Below are 19782 nucleotides of genomic sequence, written 5' to 3'. Positions count from 1 at the left end.
GAATGACCCATATATGTAAATTTTTGTTTGACCCATATCTCCCAATCTTGTTGAATTTTGTTTTTAACTCTTGGTAACATATCTGTATATGATAATAATATATTCGTTCTGTGATCCATAAGTCTTGCTTCTTTAGCATTTTTATCTGCCAGTTCATTATAATGAAACCCTGAATGTGCTGGTATATATGCAAAATGAATTGTCCTTCCCTCTGTAGTTAACTTAACATACAATCTTATTATGTAAAGTACCAATGCTGATGCCTTATATAACTTTTTATATGAAGATTGCACACTGTACAAAACACTTTTAGCATCTGTTAATATTAATATCCTTTTATCTGGAATATTATTAATGTACATCAATGCACGATATATTCCATATGCTTCTGCCGAGAAAATAGAACACTCTCCAGGTAGTCTAAACTTTTTAATATTTCCATTTGAAGAGTCAATAAAAGCACATCCTACTTCTTCTTTATTTTTTGATGCATCTGTGTATATGAATCTATAATTCTCCCAATTTTGTAAATATAATTGAATATTTTCATAACTTGTTAATGAAATATTCCTTACCGGTATTTGATCATATGAAATTTCATAAATTGGATGTTTGCTATGCGTTATTATTGTAGAAAATAAATCTTGAAATTCTATTTTACATTGTAGGAAAGTTGAATATTGTCCCTTTATTTTGTTCTCTTGATATAAAATCCATTGGTCTTGCATAAGTTTATTTACTGGATGTTCTTGTGTTTCCCAGCACTTGAAAACGAATTTATTTGTAATCCATTTGCATCTATACTTAAAAGGTTTTTCTATGGATTCTAAATAAACTCCTATATTGGGAGCTGAATTCATGAGACCCAATGATCTCCTCAAGACTTTTCTTTCTAAACTATCTATCTTAGATAGAATTCTTTCTGTAGCATTTCCATATATACTGCATCCGTATTCGAGCTTAGGCCTAAAAAAGTTTTTGTAAAATAAAAGCATTATTCTTGGGTGAGCACCCCAATTAGTATTTCCTAAAATTTTAAGCATGTTGAAAATTTTTTCACCTTTAGCTTGTAAATACCTTATATGATCCATCCACATTAATTTTCTATCAAAATTAATTCCTAAATATTTTATTTTATTTTGAAATGGAATACCAGCAATTTGTGTCAACGTATTTGGATATTTATGTTCACTTTTGTTATTAAAACATACAGCTGCTGACTTGTTCTGTGATATGATAAAGTTCATTCTCTCCAGCCAACATTTCACTTTATAAAAATTATTTTCTATTTTCTGAATACCTTCATATGGATTACAAAATGATCCTAATATACACAAGTCGTCTGCATACTGAATTATTTTTATTGTAGAATTATGAAATTGAAATATTCCTCTCATATATATATTAAATAATAATGGACTCAGTGGACTTCCCTGAGGTAATCCTTGTGAAGTGGTACGGGGCCCACTAAGTGTGTCCTGAAACCAAAATAATATTTTCCTATTTATCATCAAGTTCCATATTATCTTCATAATTATTTTCGGAGTATTTGTCTGATTTAACATATCAATTAATATATGAGGATCAACGCTATCATATGCACCTTGTATATCTATAAAGTGAGCAAATGTATATTGTTTCTTATACATTGCATTTTGAACATGCAATGTTAATGTTGATAATGCATCAATACAACCCTTGTTTAGCCTAAAACCGAACTGATAGGGATAAAAATATTGTTCTTTCTCAAAATACCACTCTAATCTTTTTAATAATAATCTTTCAAATATCTTCTCAATTGTAGGAGCCAACGTAATAGGTCGATATGATTCAGCTTCTTTCGGATCTTTAGTTGATTTAAGTATAGGTAGTATCAGATGTGTTTTCCAGTTTTGTGGCACATTTCCACTTCTCAGAATATTATTATAAATATTTACAAGTACTTTTAATGCATTGTCCGATTGATGTCCTATCATTTCATACGTTATTCCGTCGTATCCTGGAGCAGTTGATTTTATATTACTTAGAGTTTCTCTTAATTCTTGCAATGTTATTTTTGAATAAATTTCATCACTGATACTTATATTATTTATAATCTCGGGTATTTTATTTCTTACATAACTAGGTGTAAACTTTTTTTCAAAATGTTCTTGCCAAATTGTTGTTATAGGTGAAACTCTAATATTATGTCCTTTTTTAAGAAAATTTATTTTTTTCCAAATTGTGTTTGTTTTAACAGATGGTGATAATGATTCACAGAATTCTTCCCATGCTTGCCTTTTTGCTTTATTAAAGATACGTTTTGCTTTAGCAATTACTTGTTTTAAATTTATCCAATTATTTGGCAAAGGTTGTTCAGCAAATATTTCAGACAATCTTATTCTTTCTTCTTTTGCATCTTGACACTCATCATTCCACCAACTTATAGTAGGAAAGTTGTTTTTATTATTAATTTTCTTCCGTTTAGCTACAATATCCATTGCATATGTTATTAATTGTAAATAACGTTGACACGTTATGTTTTGTTCCTGTTTAATATCTTCCATTGAGATATAAGAGTCCAAAATTATAGAATATAATTCCCAATCGATGTTTTTAACCTGCCACCTTCTAATTGGTAATGAATATATTTTAGGTACTGAGTGTGCATCATTTAACAGTGTAATGAAAATTGGCAAATGATCACTACCCCTATTCACAAAATCTACTTCCCAAAACAATTTATTTATTATATTATTTGACACAATAGTTAAATCTATGGCTGTTGGTGATTTACCATTCCATGGATAATGAGTAGCTGACCCATCGTTCATGAAATGTAATGATCGATCACTAATCCAGTCCAAAATACTACATCCTAATTCATCTCTATAATTACAACCCCATGCTTCATGATGAGCATTCATATCACCTGTGATAATGACATTGTCATGGACATAATATAATAATTCATTAAAGTGTGTGACTTTAATATGTTGAGATTTATAACTCGATGGAATATAAATTGAAACTATTGTACACTCTAATGTGTTCATCTTAATTTTCACTGCTATTAATTCTACATTAAATAATTTTATCAACCCTAATGATTCTGGTAATGTTACTCTTTTAAATTTTATACTTTCATGTATATATAAACCTACACCTCTTGTATCTTTAGTATGTAAATTAGATATTAACTCGTAATGAGGTATTTGATAATATTGATGCTGTCTACCACGAAATTCGGACAAACTCAATATACCTGGATGATGCTCATCTATAATTTGTAATACTTCTAATCTTCTAGCTGTAAATGAATTTATATTCCATTGCACTATAAAAGACATACCTATTGATCCTCTTCTACAAGTTTAACTTTCTGATAATATTGCAATTATCTTTCCTATAATTTGTTGCATTGAAATTAAAATCTTCTGTTTCTTCCTGGAATCATTTAAATCACGAACTGATTCAATCATGTCTGGTAAAAGGTCCAACAATGACTGATATATTTCCTTTTGTCTACAAGAAACTGATTTACGATCCGAATATCTTCTGCAATTTATATTATCCATATCTTGTTCTTGCTTACTATAAGGGGATTCTCTCAAATATACTGGATATTTGTATTTTATTTGTTCTTTTTCTGTATCTGATGAGGATGAAGAATCCACGTTCACATCCTTTTTGTTTTCCCGTGGGAGTTGTACAATACGTCTTGTAGCCGTTTTCATAATCTTCTTTGGAGGTGATGTAACAACTTTGCTGTATTGTACTCTCATTTTTTGACCACTATTCTCTTTTGCTATTTTCTTTTGTTCCGCCATTTGAGTTACAAAACTCGCACAATAACTCTCTCTGCCCTCCTTGCAACTATCACTTGTTGGTGCATTCTTCTCATTCACATAACTCTTTTTGATGGGAGGGAATTCCAATCCGCTTCTTCGAACAGTTTCATGCTGAAATTGATCCCTAAATAATTTAATTTTTTGTTCACATGATATATTTTTTGAATTATTTCCCGTCACAATACCTTTTGCTTCATAGTATGAGATGTTTTTCTCGGCCATAATAATTTGAATTTGCTTTTCATCCTGATATTTTGAGCACATTTTGTTGCAAGCATTATGATCTCCTTTGCAATTTATACATGTTTCAATCATTTCGCAGTTTCCTTCGTGATAATCTTGGCCACATTTATAACACAATTTTTTACCCTTGCACTGTTGACCTGTGTGAGCAAATCTGAAACATCTATTACATTGCAACACTGGTTTCACACGTGGCACTACCTCAACTATTTGTTTTCCAACTGCTATGTATTGTGGTAAAACTGTCCCCTTAAAAGTTACACATAAGACTTGAGTAGGTTCAAGCTTAAATGACCCATCATTCCGCCATATTTTCTTCTTCATCCTTTCCATCTTAGTCACTAGCACTGGGCTTTCTATACTGCTTTCCAAATACTGCATTTCAAATTCTGTGGGTATTCCAAACACAAGGTCTTCCTTCTCCACTAAAGATTTAGGAATTCTGGCATTTACTCCTAACTTGTCTAATAACACTTTATTTTTCACAAAGTTATTAGCTTCTTGTGACGTGTTGAATAATGCTCGAACTCTATTTCGTCCACTTTGATCTACATACTTTACTTTCACATTATTATCCATCAACATATATCCAACTTTAACTGGATGCAAATTTCCTAACTGTTGGTTTCTACTTTCTATTATCACTAAATAGGGTTCGTTGGCACCTATGTCATACTGGTATATTTTTTCTTCATGATTGGTAGTGTGTTCCATCCTAGAACTTTTGTTACCCATTTCATTTTGTATTGTATTGTTCTTTCTTTTATTCGGCCCATTTACTTTGTGTGAAATGTCCATGACATCATTTACATCATTTTCTTCATGTTTTGAATCAGATGATATTATATCAATATTATCACTGGTTATAGTATTATTGCATATAGCACTATGTCCGTCCTCAACAATATTGCTTCCCTTTTGATCCATTATGATAAATAAACGAGACAGTTAAAGCACATCTCTAATACAATCCAAAGGGATATTGAACGTCTTAAATTGTAATAGATTTGATTATTATCAATCAACTTTTGTCCTTTTCTATCACAATAGATAATAATCTAAACACTACTTAATCTTACTACACAAGTCCTTCAATTAAATCCACATAACATTCGATTCAATCTAGCGAATAATCTTGCTTATTGAACCAATACGCCATTTTTCGGTCAAACCAGCAACATTCATAATATCTCTCACCTCACAACCCACAATCAAATGTTTTAAGGTTAGTCCATAACCATAACAGACTACCCAATTGAACAAAACAAATTACGTCATCATAGACAATTAACATATTAAACACTTAAAATGATACAATATGTGGGTGCGTATCACATTCTTCAGACAGACAGGTAATTATCCTAACCCAGGCATGATTCAGGTTTGAAGGTTCATAAAACCGAATGAGTGACCATTGTCTTTTCTAGTTGCTTAGAGATTTTATTTCAGATTTACCTTTCGCAGCCAAGCATTTAGACTTGTCATCTTAATGACAAGTGCTCTCATCATTTATGAGGATGAATGATGAAAAAGCTACATCATCCATTGATTTATTGTGGGAGTGGTAGGTTTCGATCCCATCATTCAGTAGAATGATACGATAGTTCTGAACGGATTATCTTGCAAAAGTTAATTTACTCCCAAAACAGGACACATCCTCGGTAACACGATCCAACTGTGTGGCCTACATTGGAAACCGAAAAAGAAAGAAATATTCTTCCTTTCCTCAAAATTTAAGATTTCATAATATTTTCTTATAATTTTCCTGACATTATTATTATTATTTGCCGACGTAGACTGGGTTAACTTAATTGGATGCAACTTTCCTCTGGCGCCACTTTTTTATTATTTTTTTTCTGAATATCAAAATAGGCTACCTCACTGACCTTAATGAACCTGTCAGCTACAGAACAAATCCGCTCGTCTTTGTTTAAACAACAGCTTGTCTTAAAGTAAATAAAGTATGACTCGTCTCCAAAGAAAGTTAATAACGAAAACTTAATTATTATTCTTTGGACTGTTCTAGCCCGTCGTGGATTACGTAATACCTGCACGGAATGTTTTTGATTGGTTAATTTGGTACCGCACTCATTGCACCGAATTTTTGATCTTGATAATTCCAAGAAAGCCCCTTTTTGTTAATTTCTCTTAAATTGATAATGGGATACGTTTGTCTGAATCGATGTACAATTTGTAAGAATTCTGCTGTAGGAAGTTTCACCATAACTCATGAAATACGACAGTAATTTTATGTAATACATTTATCAGACTTTCTCTTCTCAGTATAAATACCATTATTTGCAAATCTAAGTTTCATTTCTCTGCCCTGTGGCTCCATCTGATATCGAGTTTTGTAACCTCTCACTTTATTGCCTTCCAACAACAAACACTGGTTCTAGTTTGATTCGCTGTACCCCCCCCCCCTCCTTCCTCACGAAGAGAGAATTTACCTATCAGGTTGTTTATGTACGAAACAGGTTGCAAACTAGCTATCTGCACCATGTCTTTTTTATTTCAGTGCAAACTACAGCGTTTCGTGGTTGTTTATCTGATGTGTCATTTCTATTATTATTGTGTATGATGTGTATAAAAACTTTTCACTGTGGAACAACTTTGCGAGTTGGTCGTAGTTTTAATGATGGTGTTTGATTGTTTAAGAAGTGACAAATGTAGCTACAAACGATAGGATGGAATTTCGCGAAATGTGTACTTTAGTTGTCGTGTTCCATCTGTTGGACAATTTACCAGAAATCATTGAAAACTTGACGTGAATGCTGTTGTTTTCCTCTGGTGAAGAGATGTGTGTATACGCCACAATCATTTGAAATATTCTTTGGTTTATTTTACTCTTTATCTTCAAGTTTTAATAATGAAAAGTTTCACCATACATGCGATTTCATAGTGTATTTATTGGGATATGTTATCATGTCATCTAATTTTTATTCATCTTCATCGTCGCGATCTCGGCGATAGATTAGATTGATGAATGGGAGAGTCTCAAGGAAATTCCCATGAGAGGACTCGAACCAGGAAACTTCAGCTGCTCAAGACACACATCCACTCTTCCCCGATGGCACAGTGGCAGCGTCGTCACCTTGTAATCAAGGGGTCCGGGATTCGATACCCAGTGGAGGCACATAGTGGTCCGGATCCCACTTTAAACTGTAGGTCCAGTCCAGTCCCAAGCCTCTCTGTGCAAAAAGTGGACTTAAAACTACAATTCAATGAATCAATTAGTCATTGGTGGAATGGTTAGCAGAACTACGACGCCAGGGGTCCTGGTTCCGAATCCTGGCATGGGTATTCTTTGTAAGTGTTCCGTCATCACATCATCACTCACCCCCATCTTCACAATTAGCCAAACGTGGCAGAAATTAACGAAGTAAAATAGAATCATCTACTTAGACGAAAACTAGAAGGCCACAACAATTGTCGATACGAAGTTGTTTCCTTTTTTCTTTGTTTTGTTTTTCTTCTTTTTCAAAGGAACTCCAGTATTTCGGGGGCAGTGACAGATCGTACACCCAAGAAAATTTCAAGATGCGAAAACAACAGAGATATTGAGCCCCGAAGAGTGACCAGTGTCCACCCAGTTCCTTGTATTCTGAATCAGTTTCACAGGTTTTTGAACGGAAATATTGTTGCATGCACGTAAATTTTTAAAAAAATGCTTGGGCATTATAGCAGCATTTAACCTAACACTCCTAACTGAACAAAACACAAATGACCCCAGTGCTCAAACTTCTTATCTACAAAACGTGCGTGGAGACATCTTTTACAGGCAAAGCATGGCTGGCGGCGATTGGCTGCCAAAACTAATGGGCGAGGTAGACAAGGCTCAGCATTAATATGCCATAGTGTATAGGGGGGGAGTGGCAACATGTCTTGGGACTTCCCCCTCGTTCCCCTAATCGCCACCACTGCAAGGCATCAGTGGCTATAACTGACGTTTATCATGTACATGCCATTCGCCCAACAAAGACACCTTCTCATATACAAAGCCTGCGCAGATAGACTTTGCGTACATTAAACGTCATCACCTATATGTCACAGCACGTTATGAACTGACAAATGTGTCTTTTTACAATTTATCCACCTGCACTACGTTCAAACTCCCAAGGTACCGCCTATGTAACACACGCTTGTAACTCGTCGTATGAGAGAGAACCAGAGGAAAGTAACTCCAAAATTGTTGTTTTCAGTTTTGTTAAACATATCTCCTCTGAAGAGCTCTATTTCAAATCAGATCGACATATCTTCACTTCTAATCCTTAGCAATAAGGTGGAGCCACCTATCGTCAATTTACTGACTCTTTAAGAGTCGGACATATTCCCAAGAATACATTATTTCCTCTCTCCTGTAAATATTAGTAAATTGGAGTTAAGTCCCACTGGCTCTTACACGATGATCTGTTGGCATCTGATTATAAACCACGACCTATCTTTCATGACGTTGCATGTAAGCAGTGTCCCTGCGCAGGCTTTGTATATGAGGAGGAGTAATTTTTTTAACACTTTTTTTTCGAACGATTCTGCACTTTAAATGCATACTTTAACAGTAAAAATAAAATGATGAAATATTAATTCTGATGAAATATCGGGTGTCCGAATTGAAACGCCCTAATTTCAACTGTCTGTAACTCCACATGTGTTTGATGCATCCAAATGAATTATGCATTAATGAATATACACAGTCTTAAAGTTTCTGTGAGCAAAGTAGTAATTAGTACATTTAGAACAAGAAAGCAAAAACCACGCGTCCCCATGGAAATCAAGTACAAATCGGAATCAGCCTGTGGAGATAAAAGAGTGCACTTATTCAACAGTTTCTTTCACGATAACTTCACCTCGCATGCTTCAACCAACCCACTCCCCGACGTGCAGTCGGTCTGTTCACACTCTCTATCAACTATCAAAACCTCTTCTCATGAAGTTAAATCTCTCCTTGACTCATTACCCATACACCGCTCTTTAGGACCAGATGAAATTCCCACAATTTTCCTCCGTAACACTGCCGACTTCTTGGCTCATCCTCTCTCTCTCTTGCTAAATAGGTGCTTCTCTGAAGGCGTGTTTCCTCAGATGTTCAAGAAAGCCAACGTTGTACCCATTCACAAATCTGGAGACAAAAATAGTGCTACATCATACAGACCAATATCACTCCTGTCACCTCTGTCTATAATCTGTGAAAAAATCATTAAGGACAGATTATTCAGATTTACATCTCCGCATATCAGTACTGCCCAACACGGGTTTCTTCCAGGTAGCTCTTGCTTGACTAATCTTTCAGTTCTCCTTTCACATGCTACTAGGGCTATTTCCAAAAATTCCCAGCTAGATGTGATATACTTGGATATTTCAAAAGCCTTTGACAAAATAAACCATGCTCTTCTTATTCACAAATTACGAACTAGATTTAACATACATGGCAAATTTCTCTCCTTAATCCAGGATTATTTACACTCACGGACACAGCGTGTCACCCTTTCAGGCGCCTCTTCTGATTTTCTTCCTGTCCTGTCTGGGGTACCACAAGGGAGCGTATTGGGCCCTCTCTTGTTCATCCTATACATGGACGATCTCCCTCAAAGACTTTCCTCATTTCCTGTCAATTTACTCATGTTTGCTGACGACTGTAAACTTTTCAAAGAAATCTCAACCACGCAAGATGCTGTGATTCTCCAGAATGCTCTTTCCGAACTTGTCACATGGTGTAACCAGTGGAATCTACAACTTAACCCACAGAAATGTTCCTCCCTCACAGTCTCTTTAAAAAAGAAAAAAATACATTCTCATTATGTTCTTGAAAACAATTATATTACTACAGTTGCGGCCCAAAAAGATCTAGGTGTTATCATAGATGAAAAGCTGAACTTTAAGGAACACATCGCAGCTACAACTAAAAGTGCAATGCGCCTCTTAGGCCTCCTGTACAGATTCACTGAAATTGATACTCCAACTTCTCTTAGCCTGTTTTTCAAGTCATTCATTTCTCCGATTCTCGAATACTGTTCTCCAGTCTGGGCCATGGCTTCCAATACAAATCTTTCTAGCATGGATTCCGTCCTCAGCTTCTTTACCGCCATTGTTCGTCATAGAATTCCTTCTTTGCGGCATCTTCAGAAACCTGACATCCTGACTACTTTGAACATTCAGTTACTGCAGACCCGACGCGATATGGCCGATATGAATTTTTTCTATAAAATCATCAACGGGAAATTAAGATCTGAATCTCTTCTTACAGAATTCAACTTCAGAGTTCCCTTTCGATCCACCCGAAACACTGAATTGTTCCACACCTCCACAGCTAGGCTTTCCCTTATACAGCGCGCTCTATTCCACAGGCTGCCCCAGTTCTACAATAATTTACCCACAAACATAGACATTTTTGCCCCTGAAAGCATTTTCCGATCTTCCCTAAAAATGAATATGTAAATCTTTGTTTGTTTCCTTGTTTATGCCTTATGTTTATATTTAACTTTTCTTGTTTTTACTTTAAACCATCTTGACTTGTTCTTGTTATTTGTTAGAGTTTTCAGTGTAAAATGGCCTTAAAAGTGCTGTATCTGAAACTTTGAATAAATAAATAAATAAATAAATAAATAATGGCATACTCGCTGTTTATGGTAAACTTAATAGTAAAGTGCGAGAGGTAATACCTACACACACATGAATGGCAATACGCAACACTTGTTGAGCTTTACACCCCTACAGACTGGATCAACATGACTAATGGAAACGGTATACCTGTCTCTGTATAGTAGCTGAAGTTCTGTGAAGAGTGGTTACGGTTGTGACTATACAATAGAGTCTGACTTGTGACTTGCCCAAATCGTGCTTCTGCCTTTCTCTCCCTCCTATGTTCGTAACTGACTGACTGACCACTGACCCCCGTCCTACCAGACATTTATTCCAATCGAATTTACTCAATAATGCAGACTCAGTTACCTGTAGTCTCTTCCTTGATTCCTATTGTTTACACCTGTTTACAACGATGGCGATCAAGGAAGCCCGGCAATGTCTGACAAGGCATTCCTCAGATGTTTCTAGATATTTCCTGTCTGGAAAAGTGATGGCTAAATGTCTTTGATTTGGAGTTCTTTGTACGTTAGTATATTTCCAATGATTTTATAGACTGTTACGATGATGAATGCCAGTTCACCGCTCAAGTGACAGTCCGCATTTTCCACGGTTTAATGGACATCGTTGTAGCGACAGCATGTGCGGTGTTTACACGTTGAACACACACATTTATTCCGTTGAGTAAAAATCTGCATAAAATCGGTTTCACAATGTGAATTGACAATGATAATGGGGTTTAAAACAGCTGCAAAGAGCATGAAAACATGATCGTATTGGAAGGAAATACTAAGAAAAGTTGTTTTAAAAATATGATAAGATCCTTTTTTTGGCAGATTTATAAAATCTGAAAATTAAGAATTAAGAACTAAGAACTTTCTATCTGCACTGTATTTAAATTTCATCAAGTTTGGACCACAAGTTTTTTACTTATAGAATTGCAAAGAGAGAGATCGCTTGGAAACATCAGTACTTTTTTTTGTTCCACCGATGGTAAAGAAAACGAAGGAATATTCGAAAAATAATTTGGTTGCAATAGCTTAACACAGAATTGAATAAGCTAAATTATGATCTAACTACTTTTGATGTAGGTTAGTGTTTAATGGACCATATTAGTGTGGCGTCACGCTTGAAGAATTGAGTCTAAACAAACCAGCACGTGGTTTTTTGATATTCAAAACAATTGAGTTTACCATTGCAAAGGGTAACTTTAAAATTCGTGCCAACAGTTATAAAACGAAAGTGTAATGTTTATCTTGCACCAATGAAAAGATTAGATTTCGGATAATATGTCGATATATTGCACATACCTTGCAGAGGAGAAGAAATGGAATAAATGAATTAAAGAATCTAGTAAAGCCTATGCTCTTACCAGCTTCCGATCCGAAACGGCAGCCAATGAGTGGCGTCGCTGTTGTCACGTGAGGCAGCTGAACTCCCATCATCCCTAGCGGCAGCGTCACTCTCGTTCGCTACGAGTCGAGCTTGGCTGTGTTCGGAAGTGGTTCGGAAGCAGAATGGCTGGAATTTCTTTAAAAAGGCATGATTTCCATTTTCAAGTTATTCTTTACCTTATGCTCTGTAAGGTATATGTAAAATATCAACGTATTCTCCGAAATTTCATCTTTACATTGATGTACGATACGCATCACAATTTTGTTCCATAACTGCTGTCACAATAATTAAAGCTACCCCTTCCGATGGAAAATGCAGGTTTGAATAGGACAAAAGCACGTTGCCCTTTCGTTTGGACTCAAATCGTGCTCCGTCGTCCGCTGTGACGTCACTACTTATATGGTCTATTGGAGTCTAAGTTCGAGTATCTATACTTTTTAATCAGACAGTAGACGGTGTTTATTTTTGCATGAATTTAACTTAGTATCGTACCCGAACTAAATTACACATTTCTCTTTCCAGGCAGGAGGACAGTGTCTGGGATGCTGAGCCTGCTCATCCTGTTGATCTCGGGAGCTGCAGAGGCCGACATCTTCACGCTGGGCTATCTCACGGGATCGGAGCGTCGGCCGGGAGACATCCAATACCACCGCCCGGGGCTCACCATCTCCGGCGCCATCTCGCTGGCCGTGGACGAAATCAACACCAGCGGTTACCTCCGCGGGGGGCACCGCCTCGCCTTCAAAGTGGCCGAGACGTACGGCGAGGAGACTGAGAGCATCCTGAAGACGGCTCAGCTCTGGACGCAGAACATCTCGGTGTACATCGGGCCGCAGGAGACGTGTCTGCACGAGGGACGAATGGCGGCAGCCTTTAATCTTCCCATGATATCTTACGTGAGTATCTTGATTAAAATTATTATCAGAGCTCTCATTTATCTCTTGTATCCATATCTTCAAAAGCGTGTGTGTGGAACAGTATGTTTCATTATTTCTGCATTATACTGGTCGGTCAGAATCGAAGTTAGCTCATTTTTTGTGAAACAGCGGTAGTTCCACTTTAATTGTGTTAAGAAATAAACAGCCGCGGTAGCTCAGTCGCTTTAAAATCTGACTACCATGCGAGACGCCCAGATGGGGAATAACCGGGATTTTCTTCTTGCACCTGTTTAAGCAGCTACGGTGCCCACCCAGCGTCGCATAAAGTGGGCACCTAGAGGAAACTCTGGGGGGTAAAGGCGGCCAGGCTGATCACATCACACCCACCTTCGGCAGTGATCAAGAAAGTGTGGGGTGGGGGCCCTAACTCCACACCCCTACACGCCTTCATGGCGTGGTGCAAAGCACAGGGGAACCCTTTACTTTTACAGAAAGAAATAAATCAGCTTGAAATTTCATTTCCTCCTGAGAAACTGTCAGCAGCGTTGGAAATATTTAACCCAGAACACTTTCGATTTGTGTCGACGTTATTACCTCGCAACTAACAAGCTCATTCGGTTTTCTATGTCGATTTATTTGTCTGTAAATCTAGTCCCGACTAATAATTCGTGCTCGACTTTGTGTTATTCTTTTACTACCTGGAAAGGGACTTTGTGTTATTCTTTTACTACCTGGAAAGGGACTTTGTCTTTTAATACCTGGAAAGGGACTTTGTGTTATTTTTTTACTACCTGGAAAGGGATTTTGTGTTATTCTTTTACTACCTGGAAAGGGACTTTGTGTTATTCTTTTACTACCTGGAAAGGGACTTTGTCTTTTACTACCTGGAAAGGGACTTTGTGCTGCAAAGGGACTTTGTGTTATTCTTTTACTACCTGGAAAGGGACTTTGTGTTATTTTTTTACTACCTGGAAAGGGACTTTGTGTTATTTTTTTACTACCTGGAAAGGGACTTTGTGTTTTTTTTTACTACCTGCAAAGGGACTTTGTGTTATTCTTTTACTACCTGGAAAGGGACTTTGTATTTTACTACCTGGAAAGGGACTTTGTGTTATTTTTTTACTACCTGGAAAGGGACTTTGTGTTATTCTTTTACTACCTGGAAAGGGACTTTGTGTTATTCTTTTACTACCTGGAAAGGGACTTTGTGTTATTATTTTACTACCTGGAAAGGGACTTTGTCTTTTACTACCTGGAAAGGGACTTTGTGTTATTTTTTTACTGCCTGGAAAGGGACTTTGTGTTATTCTTTTACTACCTGGAAAGAGACTTTGTGTTATTCTTTTACTACCTGGAAAGGGATAGCTCCAACATTTTTGTTCGTAGTAACGCAGTTTGTGCGTGTATATTTCGTTAAGCTGAGACTTCACATTCCTGCCGCTAGGCGACACTCACATTACTCACAGTGTTTTGTTTAGTGTATTGGTCCCCAAGATAACCGGACGTTACTCCGTGTGACTTCCTTTTGTGGAGTTTCATCAAAGACAGGGTATTCGTCCCACTGCCGCATGATATCGCAGACCTAAGGGAGCGTACCATCACAACGATAGGCACTATCCACTGGCCCATGTTGATGCGAGTGTGGCAAGAGCTGGAATATCGTGACGATATGTGCCGCGTTACGCGTGGTGCACACATTTCTAGGTTTAAAAAAAACTGTCTGTTTGCGTACCTCGTTCGTTCTGGGTTTGTTTCATTCACGTAAGTTCAATACTTTACTTGCAATAAATATTTGTAACCCCCCAATAAAAAAAAAGTATTTATCATTGGTTTCTCACTTGTTACAGCAAGTGAAAATGTCGCAGATCAACCACCATATATGTCAATTCACGAGAAAGTGTTCTTGGCTTTGCTCTCTGAGTAAGTACATGTTCCATGAGAAATACAGCTTGTCTCAATTAATTTACACAGCACTGTACATTGTGAAACAAAGTTTTCTGTCGAAGCCAACCCATCAAGACTAATTTTACCTTACTTTCCAGTCAACCCTCGTATATATTTTTTCTTCGTACGAAATAAAGCTGATCACAAATTCTATGGGTAAGCGAATCACCAACGCACTTACATGTAAACCAAAATATATTTGCATAAGAGCGTACTGACGCGAAGAGCATGATTCTTGATACATTCATGTCCAATCGCATACGCAGAAATAGGTCGACCTTCACATCTTATTTCCTTTCTTCTTCCTCTTCTTCTCGTAACTGACGGATTTCCTAACTAATATCGATCAGGGATTTCCCGTGCCGAGGCTATCCCGAAGGGAAAAATAGATCCTGGATGTTCCTGTCTTTCATTCCACGGTCCTTCTGCGAACGGGGTGCTCTTGAATAACGTGCTACGATTAGCATGCGAAATCTTTCTTACCAAGAAAGAAGACGAGGAAAAAATCGTTGGATTGGGAAGACGAATTCAATCAAGATGTAAGAATCCCTAAACAAGTATGCACGAAAATACTGCGGAGAGATGGCGCTGCGATACGTAACGAAATTCCAATGCTTTTTTTCACATTCTTCAACAGGCGTGCGAATTGAAAATAGTCCCAATTATGTTTCTTTTGCGTAAAATGCAAAGTGACTGACACTTGCTTTCTTTTGAAAGGTGATCATACAGGTGTTTCCAATCAGAAGTAAGTAGTCCCGTGATGATAAACCAACGAAGAAAGAAAAATAAACCCCATGCTCTATTGAAAGTATTCTCGAATTCTGAATCTCTTCTCAGAATTGTAGTATCCATATTGTCCATTCATAATTTCATCCTATCATCACTGATCCTCGCGATTAGGTAAAGACACAAAAGCAACACAAAATAGAATAGAATAGAGCAGTCTTTTTATTTTCTACTGAAATAAGTAAATCAATCAATCAAACTTTGTAATGTATCAATGTATTAATACAAAACTTGGTACTATTATCGTATGAGGAAAACACCTACGAATCATATATTTCGAACTTCTTTACATTGCTAACGTTTTATTTTCGAATGTGGAACATTTCCTAAAGTGAAATAATGCATAACAATGTTTATTTCTTACATTTACGAGTACTTACTGTTACTTGTTGTTTCGAATCTGTAACACATTATGGCCGTGATAGCGTACTGGTTTAGGGGGCGTTCTGAGAGAGTTGTGTCGATTTATGCAGTGCCCGGATTTTAAATTATGCTAATACGTCGCAAACCATTGACGTTAGCCCCACAAACCATTGACGTTAGCCCCAAAAAACATTCACGTTAGCCCCAAAAAACATTTTCCGTAAGGTTAGGTTAGGTTAAGTTAGGTTAGGCAAGCATAGTTTAAAAAAAAAAAATACTCGACACGTCATGTTCTAGTGAAAACACGGCGAGGCTGAAACACTGGCTACGGGGTTGCATCATCTTAACACACGGAACATTGCACTCTCGTGCAGAAAGCAAATGGCGGGAGCAGAAACAGCGTGTCGGACAGAGATTTTCTAAGAAAACAACACGCATTCACATTAAAATGGATCAAATCTACATTCAGGAACTTCCACAAGGCTAAAGAAAATGATTTCCGTAAGTACTTTCTCCTGTAAATTTGAAGGAAATTTGAAGGAATCCGTTTCCCTCATACGATAATGTTACCGAAAACTTAATTATTGGGATGCCATAGTACATGCATGCTTTCTAATAAGGTTTTCATTTCAATTCTTATAATATAGTGGTGCCAACTTACACGAGCCTAATAATTTGTCGTATTATTATTATTTATTTGTTATCTTGATTCGTAGCATATTGCTTACTGAAATTAATAATTAAACAGATTTTTTTTAAAAAAAATGTCAAGTATTGATGCATTGTTGGGGTGCAGTAATATCATGAAACATGGAAAGGAGAATTTATGATATATTTTTTAAAAACTTAGAACTCGTGTTTCACATCAAAAGTGGCGCCCCTGAAAATATATCATTACTAGAAGCTGAATTTTGCCCTAAATGACTATTTTGTTCCCGTCAACACATTCTTAAGCGCTCACACCTGAATTTGGTATCAGGTAGAACAATCACTAATGTAAAATCTATGGTGCCTAAAATTTCATATGTCCACTGTTTGTGCCTACGCGTATTTCATGCCTTTAAATACTTAAAACAAATAACGGTTTAACTTAGTTTTGTTGTGTTGCTGTTAAGTTTCAGCAACAGGCATATGATTGGTAATTTTGACGGTAACCCTCGCCCCATTGGCGGTTAGAACGTAAAATAAATCTTCGGTGAAGACTGTACTGCATTAGCTGGGAAAACTCCCTAATTACCACCATCAATATACCTAGTACAGTACGGTTTTGTGATAAAGTAAATGGTTCTCCTTAAGGACTAACTATGCGACAACAAGACAACAAAGCATTTTACGTTATCATTTAGGTGGGGGGCAAAAAGGGGTGGGGGGCAACTGCACCCCTAATCGCCACCACTGCATTAAAGATATATAAATAGTCCTACGAATAGGACCAGACTAGCAAATCAAGGCATTTTAAAAGTTCTCTCGCTACTCTTCTTAAAAAATATACGTGTTATCTATTTGTTCCTACACAACAGAGATAGTGCTGATGAACAAAGCTGAAAACCTTTTCTTCTGTCCCATACAGAATCATAGCTAAGGAGGGGGAGGTCGCCCTGGGCGCTGACGCAAAAGGAGGCGTCAAACTACAAAATAGTGAACGTGACGAACCTCAGCAACAGTGCTGAAAATATCATACAGTTATTAAACATTTATTATAAAGACAGTGTTAATTTTCCAAACAAGAGAGAGACTTGTGTGCAGGGATGTTCTGAAAATCCGATAAGGTGAAAATTGGAATTGTATGCTAGATCCTGAAAAAAACTTGTTTCCATGCAAGGCGTTATTTGCTATTAGAATCCAATGAACGCCGTAGAGTTAGGCAACACACAGAACGCCTTACGGGGAACGGAATATTTCTGGATCTAGACGTCGCATTTTTATTGTCGGTGATTGTACGTACATTCATCATTATTAACTGTTCTAGTAGATGTTTCATTAACGTTGTTATAAATGCTACCTTGTCTGGCCATAAATACTGTTACACATTATTTTGTGAATAAATTGAATATGGTTTCAGATTTTTAAATGTTAGTTTAGTATATTACACTTATATATATTACACGCAAATAGCACCAATCAGTTTTCAAAATGTAGACTTTTCGCCCTCACACAGGCTCGAAGTCTCCCTGGCCAGGCATCTATTGCAGCGCGGATGGTCTTGATGGGAAAGTCCGCCCCTGCTGCCATCAAGGAGCTCATTTAACTTTCATTTATAGGGTGCCTCTTCTTGCAGACAGTCTCCTCTAGCTCTGGGCACAGTTTGTAGTGCAAGGTACTGAGATCATGGCTATCAGATGGCCAATCAAAAGTGGAGATGAAATCGAGTACACTGGTCTCCAGTCACCGTCGCGTCATCCTTGCCTTATGAGCTGGGGAAGAATATTTCTTGAACATAAAGGATTCATTGTGAAACATTGTTTGGTTCAACAGTGTCACGAGAGGGTCCAGGACACTTTCCACGTACACTTTCGCACGGCTTTTAAGCCCTTTTCTCAAAAATGAGGCCTGGTGGAACTCTCATAGCTCCCCCCCCCCCCCCCCCCACCAAACCATGACTGAGGAGGGCTGGTGGCATCTCTGATTTTTGGGAACTGTTTCACGAACTTCTCGAGAGTTTGAAGCATACACCCTTTCATTTTGGCGGTTAAAACTTTATTCAGTGGTGAACAATTTCTTATCGGTGAAGAAAATCCTGCAATGCCCATTGGCAACGTATCGCTGCAGGAGCAGTCTCGATTTCAGTTCCCTCTGCTTCTTCACTTGGGTCGTCAGGAAATTTCCAGTACTCCACCGGTAAGCTCCAATTACAAGATCTTCATTAAGTACCCTGAACATTGGTTGTTGTGAAATGTTCAGCTCCTGTGCCATTATCAATTGCTTCCGGATGGGATTTCGGCGGATGCGAGCCATCACTGCTTTAAGAGCCGCAGCTGATCATACGGTGTGAAGTCGACCAACTCTTGGGCTATCTTTCATGCTACCAGTATCAGTGAATCTCTGGATTGTCTGATACATAAACCTTTTGCTGATCTTCGGGACTTTTAGGGGCTGAAAAATCTCAGTGAGTGACTTCCCAACCATATGCAGAGCAATTACAGCTACTCTGTTTTGATATTCGCCCCACTCCATGCTAAGCACAAGAATAGAAACGCTTGCTCTTTCACAGCTGAACACACAATGGTCAGGAGTGAACTTCAGCACAAGCATGGTTCATGAACCTGACTACCAAATGTGCAGTCAGAGTCGAAAGTTTGTAACAGTATATATGGCCAGACTAGATATAATAATTAATAATTGTAGTCAATATACGTAATAGATATTCACGTAAATGCATTGTAAAATGATAGAAAATACATGTTTGAGACTTTTTGTCTACAAAGGCATTTTGTAATAGTCCACGCACTTGAGACAACATTGTAATCACACTGCATCGAATTTCTATTACAATAGATGGCTTTTCTTGCATTTGTAGGCCTAGTCGAGTCCTGCCTATGGGCGTGATAGTCAGCTCAATCCCGACGGAATTATTTAAATGTGCATCATAGGTGGCTCTCTGGGGTTGGTTGTGTTGTATGCTCTCCACTTCCCGTTCCACACCCCAATTTTCTTCTAGTTATTAGTAGTAATAGTAATAATAATAATAATAGTAATAATAATAATAATAGTAATAATAAACAGTGGCGCGACAGCCCTCGAAGGGCCTTGACCTATATCCCGAC

At 37.3% G+C, this 19782-nt stretch overlaps 1 protein-coding gene across 1 annotated transcript in view; it reads left to right on the top strand.

Annotated features, from left to right (window-relative positions):
- The window catches only part of LOC145999023 (guanylate cyclase 32E), a 511534-nt gene that overhangs the window by 172836 nt on the left and 318916 nt on the right, over positions 1-19782 (top strand). The window contains exon 2 of the mRNA XM_083135915.1: positions 12570-12943. Coding sequence (XP_082992041.1) covers positions 12590-12943 — 354 coding nt within the window. The 5' untranslated portion in view covers positions 12570-12589. The remainder of the gene's footprint in view (positions 1-12569; positions 12944-19782) is intronic.

This window comes from Lepisma saccharinum, chromosome 14 (assembly GCF_977018435.1).
Source record: "Lepisma saccharinum chromosome 14, izLepSacc3.1, whole genome shotgun sequence".
Taxonomy (NCBI): Eukaryota; Metazoa; Arthropoda; class Insecta; order Zygentoma; family Lepismatidae; genus Lepisma; species Lepisma saccharinum.
This window is presented reverse-complemented; position numbering and strand designations above follow the sequence as displayed.